The sequence below is a fragment of the Rhinichthys klamathensis genome, unplaced genomic scaffold (genome assembly GCF_029890125.1).
Source record: "Rhinichthys klamathensis goyatoka isolate OS25496 unplaced genomic scaffold, OSU_Roscu_1.1 h1tg000169l_1, whole genome shotgun sequence".
Classification (NCBI taxonomy): domain Eukaryota; kingdom Metazoa; phylum Chordata; class Actinopteri; order Cypriniformes; family Leuciscidae; genus Rhinichthys; species Rhinichthys klamathensis.
Genome location: NW_026606700.1, coordinates 2,191,771 through 2,201,658, shown reverse-complemented (window position 1 = coordinate 2,201,658; position 9,888 = coordinate 2,191,771). Strand labels below are relative to the sequence as shown.

Here is a 9,888-nt window from a genome sequence, read left to right as displayed (position 1 = left end):
AGAGATTCGTGTTTTGTAATGCGCCTCGGCGGCCAATAGGCGAGCTCGCTAATGCTCACGTGATGATATTTTTACGTAACAATCGGACAAAACGACTGTATGTTAAGGAGCGCGAGTCACAACGGTCTCTTGTACTGTGAACTGTAAGAATGCTTTGACATATTTTTTACTTATTATATTTGTCAAATTAGTAGTGGCGTATCTGTGAATGTCATTCGTAAGCATGTCGTTGCGAAGACTAGACCAAGAATATGCTTTGGAGGAAAGGGGAAGGTTTTTTATATCATCTGAAACGGAAGGCGACTGGGACGAGGATAGCCATGTTGATCATCGTCAACTTGTTTTATTCAAAGCCGATGCTTTAGCTTCGGAAAATCGTCTTAAAGAGGCCGTAGATATGTTTTCCATGGCTCTCCGATATGGCCCTGTCCGGCCAGACCAGCTGAGCAGTTTAGTTGGATGCGTTCTGCGCAACTTCAAGAAGAAATCAGAAGAGTCGACTGCAAAAAGTGAGCCGAGGTGGACATCGGATTGTGAATTTGACTGTCCTGGTTGTCATAGTTTCGTAGCCGATCCCGTGACGGTGCCATGTGGACATACGTATTGCAGGAGATGTTTACAACATAGCACTTTTTCTAAATGTAAACTGTGCAGTGAAGACATTGGGAGGAGGCCCGGGGAACCCCGATTGAATGTGATCTTATGTGGACTTTTAGAGAAGTGGTTCCCAGAAGACGTCAAAAGAACTAAATGTATAGGGGAAGCTGAAAACCTATTGAAGAGTAAACAGTACGACGATGCTATTGCACTAACGAGTCAATTATTAGAAACTGGTAAGTTCAAATCCTTCCTTGTTTCTAAAAATATTTACTAATGCCAGGGGCAAGGTTACTAGATTACAACATCGTCGTCTTATATTATTCTTATATTACAACATCAACATCTTATATTATTTATTAAAAGGGTGCGAGGTAAAAAGAGTTCAGCTGACCAACATTTGGATTGACAGCCTTAACTTATGTATTAGCCCCGCCCTCCACGATCATGTAACTGGCGAGTGGCTGTATTACAAAACGTGTTGGCAAGACGCATGCGCACTCGGCACGCGTTGTGTAAGGCAGGTCGTGACACAGTGTTTTGTAATCTGAAGCAAACAGAGTTTTATAATAACAACTAGATCAGTATGTAATATACACAATGTGCACAATGCAGGTGTTTATTTAAGAGGGAGATGCCTATGGGTTGTCTAATGTCTTGTAGCTTATGGTAAGAAACTGCTGGAATTGAAACGACTGCATAACCTCACTATATATATATATATATATATATATATATATATATATATATATATATATTATAATAGGGATAAATAGTAATTTATATCTAATTTATTGTATCCTAATTTTTCAATAAGACCCAATGGAAACTTGCATACAATAAACTTAAGTATACAGTATATTGCATTTTAAGTCTCAGTTTCCCACCCAGACTTCTTATTCCATCTGACCACTACAGGTCAATCTGTGGTCATTTTATAACTTTGGGTTTATTGCAGTGTGTTTACTATATTTGCAGCAGTGTGTGTCACTCATGGGGTCACTAAAACTGGTGACCCCTGATAAATAAAACAGTCTTTGATTCCCTTATTGAATAAATGTATATTTTGAGAAACACTTTTATTCTCTTTTTACCCAAATCAGTGGATCTTAAGCATGATACATTTATTATGTGTTTTTTATTTGCATTGTTGAATCCTGAAAATCTACCACTATATCATTTTTGTTTAGTGACAGACAGGAAATATCTGATAATGTTGGTTATATAATGGGTACACAACCTTCCAGTCGTTCTGCACAGAAATTACGACACTTCTTCTTTGATAATCCTTTGCCACATCGTGTTAGGGATACGCATCTTGATAAAAGTGTTGGTTCCAGATCTGTAATGTCAGTACGTCACTGTACATGTTACAGAGACAGCGTAATCAGAGTGCGGCAGTCGCATCTCTTCTGTCACGTCCTCATTTGCCCTTGTGAAAAAATGGCAGTGCTGCAGTGTCACATCCTCTCTCCTGTTCTTCTTGTGGCATTTCAATGCACTCCTTTTTATCTATGGAATCAGTAGTATTATGATTATTGTCATAATGCCTGTTTGACTGACTTAAAGCTTGGCTTTTGAGATTTGCCATGGTCTCTGATTCTTTCTCTTTCTCTCAGACTCTAGTAATGTGTGGGTGCAGGTGTGCCATGCCGAGGCTCAAAGAGGAATGAAGCAGTACCGTAAGGCTTTGGAAAACTGGGAGTCCTGCCTGATTGCTGCCCCATCCCCAGAGGTACGTCTGTGGATTTTCCTAATGCGTACTTTCTGCAACTGCTACAGATGGCTAATTCATTTCAAAGTACATCAGGATGCTTTTACAAATGTTATAGTAGCTGGATTGTTGCTTTAAAATCAGGTGGCAAACTCAAGTTTACAATTTACCAAGTATCCATATACAGCCATAATTCAAAGGATCAATGCGTTCAAAGCTTTATTTTATTTTGAGGCTTTTGTTTTAGAAAAAAATGGCAGTTGCAATAATGGCTTGAAGCTAAAATGCTATAATGTAACTCTATAACACATTAATTCATATATACACTTTTGCTAGAAAACAGTGACATTAAATGCAAAACTGACTTGTTTACCATACACATTTCACATTTCAACAAAGACTCATCTAGCTATATTACCCAGATAGAGAATGTTCCCATGTTGACATATTTAATTTGCAGATTTCACAACAACAATTCTAATTGTCACAGAAAAGGACCATCCTTCCTTATTATTTAGCCCTGCTGTTGCTGCTTTATTCTTGACCATAAAGGAGTTTGAATGTTTTTCTTTTTCAGTTCTGATCATTGCTATTCATTTGAATTTCAGCACTGCCGCATATGACCTACATTTGTTAAATTAGCTCAATTTCTACTACAATTATTGTGGTGGTGTTGTTATTGGAAACCCCTGTGAGGGGATGTAGTTGTGTTAAGCACAGGATTAAGGTATACAGGATGTTTGCCAGGCTGACAAGTGAGATAAGGAGATACAGACAGGTAGGGATAAGGCAGAGATGTGGGTCACTTGAATGTGTATTTATATTGTAGTGAGTCACAGAGTGTCTAGCTGTGTTATTAGCATTCATTCATAACATGACTAGACTCTCAGCCCCATTCTAGTCAGATTAACCCAAACAGCATCTGTACTCCTGGAAGCTAAACTCACTCTGATCTGTCCCTCTCTTGCAGGGATATTTCCGGAAAGCAAAACTTCTCCAAGAGATGGGTCATGTGGATGAATCCCTGCAAGTCTTCCTTCAGTGTTTGGCATTGGATGAAAACTTCCATCAGGCCAAACAAGAGGTGGAAATGGTGAGATGAATATGAGTTATAATAAAAATTGGGCTTCAGTATGTTACCAACCTGTATTTCAATATCGATACTAAATTAATATTTTTAAACCCCAGTTATATTATAAATAATAATTATATAATTATATTAGTATATAATAATAATATAACTATACTAATTATATAATTATACAAATAATTATGTTGTATTATGTTGCATATATAATATACCATTATATTTTATTATATTTATATCATATTATTAAATGTTTGCTGGTCTGATGGAAATTACAGAATGGCTAACATTGCTTACAGCATCATTAAGCAGTCTGTGTAACATGTTTTGCTACTTTGCTGTAGTTAAGGCCATCTAATATGGGAGCATGTTGGTTTATCAGCTTAACTCTGCATTTTATAAAAAGCCATTTGTTGGCACATTAGATATGGTCTCTCATGATAGCATTGATTCAGATTGATTCACTGGAAATGTTTTATGTTCAAGATACAGTTCTAGTTATTTGTGTCCTGAAAGCTCAACTTATTGTAATGTGCTGTGGCCAAACTGATGTTTCATATCAGTGCTGGACCATAATTAAATTATGTAAGATAATTATTACCGGTGAAGCTATGTGACTTTCTGCTTAAGCAAACAGAAAGACGAGGAAAGTGCGCTGTGAGTGTTGCATAATCTGTGTATCTTTCAGAGTGTGTGTGTGTGTGTGAATAAGGGCTTAAAACACATTCTCTTATGTAATTAAGTGCTTATCCTTTGGCCTACATTAGGACTGAGAACAATTGTAAAGAGAAAATCATGATCTCTAAATGACATTTACTAAGATTAGTGTCTTAAATAACAGTTCTGAATCTGAGGCATAAACACTAGCTAGCAGCATCTTATTCTTGTGATACATTTTTTTAAAGAGAACACAGCGAGATTAGTTGTGTACAGCACGCACTACCGTTCAAAAGATTTGTGTTGGTAGGATTTCTAAACTGTTTTTGAAAGAAGTCTCTCATGTTATTCAAGGCGGTATTTGTTTATTCAAAAATACAGTAGAAACTGTATTATTGTGAAATATTATTACAATTTAAAATAACTATTTTGATATATTAAAACGTTTAATTTGATTTAAAATCCAGTTTAATTCTGAATTAAAGTATTTATTTCTGGACAAAATAATCTTACTGACTCCAAACTTTTGAATGTCATATACAGTGTATATATATATATATATATATATATATATATATATATATATATATATATATATATATATATATATATATATATATATAGCTGCATTGTTTTCTAAATTGAACTTTCTTCTTCATCTTCAGATCTTGCATGACCTGTTGGCTCCAGCCTGTGATAATGTCAAGGTTGGATTGAGAGAGACAACCCACAGCTCTTCATTTCACTTGCGCAGTAAAACTCTGGTGTCTGATGGCCAAAATCTAGACCAGCAGACCCAGTTGCAAGCCCAGCACCAGTCTGACACTCAGGCAGCATCTGCCCACCTTCCCTCTAAAACCTCAGAGGTATACTGGTCACCTTAGCACCTTTGCACCATGAACTTGATGACAGCGACATTAGCAGCTCTTAATATTTTATCACTTCATTTCCTTGTCTGCAGAAACCAGGTCGATCTGAAAGTCTGGAACGCTCCGGCCTGAGCAGAGCTCACTCCCTTCGTGCTCACGGGATAGGGGGAGGTGTAGAGGAGGGGCTTAAAAGAGTTAGCTCCGCCCCCCAGTTGGGTGACCCAGAAAAAGGCACGCTGCTGAAGAGGAAGCTGTCTGTGTCTGAAGCAGGGCCTAGCGTGGCTTACAGCCATGGCAGTAAATATAAAAAGCAAGTTGGTAAGTCGTGATGACAACACAAGGATATGTAAAACTGCATGTTGAAACATTTTTACACACTGTACATCTGATCATTTTTATGACAAATACTAAATACTACTAAATTGTAGCTGGGGGTTTTCCAATGACCCCAGTAAATCCATAACCAGGCTAATTATACAGGGCTTCCCTAGAATGATTAGTCAACTTAATTCAGGCAATCCACTGATTAGTCGATCTTTAAAAGATGTCGGTTTTCGAGTTTGCCTTATTTCCACTGGCACTGTGATCAGTATCCATTACTATCGTCGCTTGAAAATGTCTGTAATGTCGCTTGAGTTTGTCCTAAATAAAGCAGTGTCCTCATCTCTCTGCTCTTCTACCTTTCTCCTTCAGTGACTGCCAGTGCAGCTACTCCTGTGGTTACTGAGGAAACCAAGGCCTATCAAACCCTGCCAAAAGACCTGCTGGATCCAAATGATTTTGAGTGCTCTCTCTGTATGAGGTGAGGGAAGAGCGTGTTTTTAGAGTCAAATCGTCTAAAAGTCCTATGAAAAAAACTGAAAATAATAAGTTATTAGACTGTTTCTCCCATATATACATTATAATGAATAATATATATATATATATATATATTTTTTTTTTTATTATTATTATTATTCTTTAAAAAAACCATACAATTTCTTGCAGATTCCCAATATATTTTTAATGTATTTGATTTTTTTTTATTCTATGTTTTACACATTAATATTTCAATAAGCAACTGAAATAAGCAAATTGGTTTCTGAAAAAATATTGTTTATTTGATGAAAAAAAAAAAGTTTCTGGCAGAATTCCCAATCATTTAAAATTGTATTCTTTTTAAAAAATCGTAACATTTTATGTTAAAATTTTACTTAAAAGGAATGTGTTCAACAGCAAATTAGTTTCTGCCCTGTATAGCAATTGGTTGGAAAAATCACAAAATTTCACTGTTATTGGTATTGACTACTGCTAATTTGCTATGGTGATGACTGTGGTGCTGTCCACTGGTGATCGGACCTGAAATGAAGTGTAAACAGTGTCTTAGTATAGCTTCTCTTGAATTACTTGAAAGAGTACACGTAAAAAAGGCAAATTAATGTAGCCTGTACTGTTTCCCTGAGAAAACAAAAAAGCGTCAGATGTCAGACAGCAGGTTTATTATGTGCCAGTGAAAGTGTGCTTGCTTTCACCCTGTGTGATTTTTGCACGTCACTTAAATTGAAAGTGTCAGTCAGTGTTTAATATAGCTCAACAACATCTCTTATCTCTTTTCTAGATTATTTTATCAACCCGTCACAACACCCTGTGGTCACACGTTCTGCAAAAACTGTCTGGAGCGCTGCCTAGACCACAATTCCCAGTGCCCTCTCTGCAAAGAAAGCCTGAAAGAGGTTTGTATCAACATTATAGACTGTGCATTTGGACGGCAAGCTACATTCAAGTCATTAAAATAGCGTTCAGGGTTCAACAATAAGAATAAGATAAATTAAATACTATTTTATTAATTAATACAATTTAAATTTATAATAAAATTTATTTAAATGTATTTACGTTTTAGCAGCATAGTTTTACAAGTATGAAAAAAGTATTTACATTTTTCATACATATTGTCCAAATTTTACTGATTTATTGATAATGTTAATTCTTCATTTTGCTTCCAAGACTCACATTGACCTCAGGCTATTTGGTCATCCTTATTGTATGTGCACTGTGCATAGTATTTTTTTAAAAATAAACAACATCAAACATTTTTTTTTTACATATTATACACTGTTTCATATATTCAATTACATTTTAAACTATGTGGGTGTTAGTAATTGCTCCTATTTTTTCTGTATTTCTCTTATTCATCTCTCTCTTGCTGTTCTCTTCCTCTTTTTCGTTTTTCATACAGTATCTTGCCTTTAGAAAGTACACAATCACACAAGTGCTGGATGACATCATTAAGCAGTACCTATCCAAGGAACATTCAGAGAGACTGAAACTGCATGCGGAGGAAACTAAAGAGCTCTCAGAGTAAGTTTGCACAATTGCTTCATTTGTGGATAATTTAATCAGATTCATCGTTTTGAGTCTTTGTTGAAGCGTTACATAATGTGAAGATGCTTTTCCACGGATGCCAGACTTACCATTCATTTATTTTGCATAATCTTTTTTGTTTGAATCCATCAAGTTGTAATTACAAAGAGAAAAATAATTAAATGAGATTAAGTACCTTTCAATTGTAAAGTTTTTAATTCACCAAATTATATCACATTGTGATTTGTATTGTTACCTTGATATAAAATTACTCTGTTAAACTTAATTTTCAATAAACAAATGTTTCTCAAACACAAAGTCTTACACACACGGTCTTATATAATCTAATAGTGTCTAATCTTCAAATCACACTCAATCTCTTCTCTGTTATTTGTCTTCCCTAGTTTAACAAAGAATGTGCCCATCTTTGTTTGCACCATGGCCTACCCTACTGTGCCTTGCCCTCTTCATGTGTTTGAGCCACGATACCGTCTCATGATCCGACGCTGCATGGAAACTGGGACACGTCAGTTCGGCATGTGCATCAGTGACCCCCAGAAAGGGTAAGCGTGTGCTTATATGTGTTCTCATGGGGCTGTGAGCATTAAGTCTGTTGGATTACATTGCTGATTTTTATAATATGATATGTCAAGGTTTGTGGACTTCGGCTGCATGCTTCAAATCCGAAGCGTGCATTTCCTCCCAGACGGGCGCTCTGTCGTGGATACAATCGGAGGAAAGAGGTTTCGCGTCCTCTCACGCGCAATGAAAGACGGATACTGTATTGCCAACATCAAGTATCTGGAGGATATGAAGGTACGCACTTCTGTGGATTTTTAGATGACTGTAATGTACAGGAATGCAAGATATAAGACTTGTTTTATTTGGAAACTTTATTTCCTTATCAAAAGTTAAACTAAGCTTTAATTAAAGATATAGTATAAAAGAAATTTGGTGTGTTTTAGGTAAAAGATGAGGAAGAATTGGAAAAGCTACAAGTTTTACATGATCAGGTGTACGACCAGGCCCGTAAATGGTTCCAGAACCTGGAGAACCGCTTTCGGAACCAGATCCTGCAGCATTTTGGGCCAATGCCTGAGAGAGAGGCTGACATCCAGGTATTTCCCGCTTGCTTAATCCCTACTACTGAAAGAAGCCCCGCCCCCCTTCCTTTCTTTGCCCTACAGTAGGCTGGGCGGGAGGAAGTAGGTCAAAGTGTATTCAGGGTTTCGATTGCATAAGTGCATTTACATCATAAATGTGTCAGAAAGAACGGAAGTGAATTTGGCAGCTTTCGCAAACACAATCATTATATTTCAGAAGAGGAATGGCATGCTTTGAATAATAATGGCGGGAGGTTGCTGTTGTGTAAGCTTCATGAACGTAGCCGGTCCTTATATGGCCTTTTATCAGCATTTAGTTTAGTTGGTCTTTCTCTTTTACAAAAGAAAGCATTATATTTACGGGGCATATCATGAGTCAAATTTTCCTTGATCTTTTTAAAATTAAAAAAGCTATGTGCTATTTTCTATGTACTACCATTTTTTTTATCTAAAAATCATACTGACATATAAAGTGCACTTCAGGAAGCATTTTAAAATAATAATAAAAATTGCAGTTCATGACCCCTTTAGAACTAAAACAAGCTATTAAAAATTAGTTTTCATTAAATAAAATAAAATAAAATATAAATATTACATGAGAAACTTAACGCAATGGAAATTAGAAATACTAGTTTAGAAAATAAGTACTAAAATGACTAAAACGAAATAGAAATATATCTAAAAACGAATTAAAATGACACAAGTACATTAAAAAAACTAGAAAAAAAAAATTCAAAATATTAATAACTACATTAATAGTATACGCAATCTGATGTAAAAATAGAGGAAATGAGCATGTACAACTATATATTCAATAACGGGTGATACATTTCCATTATCAACAGATAAAGATAAATGTAAATCGGCAAAGAACCGACATGGTGGGGATGTTGTAGATCCTTAGGACATGACCCCCTTATTGTACTTAAATCAGCAGCCTGATCTTAAGACACTAAACACACTTTCTTTGTATTCCAGGCCACACCTAATGGTCCAGCGTGCTGTTGGTGGCTGCTAGCTGTTCTTCCTGTTGATCCACGCTACCAGCTGTCTGTCCTCTCCATGACAACACTAAAAGAACGACTAGTTAAGATCCGACACATCCTCACCTACCTGCAGAACCTTCCCAGGGACTAGAGCTTCCTCACAAACACACACAGAACTCCCTGTCACTCTGCTGGCCAACATGCAAACACTCAATGGTGCTGACTGACGAAGAACTAATGAGATTCCAAGGAGAGTCCACTGAAAACTCAGCACAGATTTACATCTGTGTGCTTAGATGTAATTCATGCAGAGAATTACAAGAACAAAGTGTTTGTTGTTTCATACCGATCTGTTAATCACCATCGGTTTTCTTTGTGTTCAAGATGAGTGTTAGACGACATCCCTTCCTGTAGTATTTATTGTTCAACAGCCTGTCTGATTTTGTTTAGGAGAAACAATCTACATAAAATTCTGTTTCTGTCAGGTGCCCGTAGCCTCCATACAGTGCTTTCGGGGCAGAAATGTTGCTGGAGA

The 9,888-nt window shown here is 36.4% G+C and overlaps 1 protein-coding gene across 1 annotated transcript; it reads left to right on the top strand.

Moving 5' to 3' along the window:
- Positions 1-114: 114 nt before the first annotated feature.
- lonrf1l (LON peptidase N-terminal domain and ring finger 1, like) lies at positions 115-9,841 on the top strand. Its single transcript, XM_056259671.1, has 12 exons — positions 115-833; positions 2,217-2,332; positions 3,282-3,404; positions 4,721-4,921; positions 5,017-5,242; positions 5,618-5,726; positions 6,522-6,636; positions 7,140-7,261; positions 7,669-7,827; positions 7,918-8,080; positions 8,230-8,382; positions 9,346-9,841. Exons 1-12 carry the CDS (start codon positions 209-211, stop codon positions 9,502-9,504), a joined length of 2,271 nt encoding a protein of 756 aa, XP_056115646.1. The 5' UTR covers positions 115-208; the 3' UTR covers positions 9,505-9,841.
- Positions 9,842-9,888: the final 47 nt, after the last annotated feature.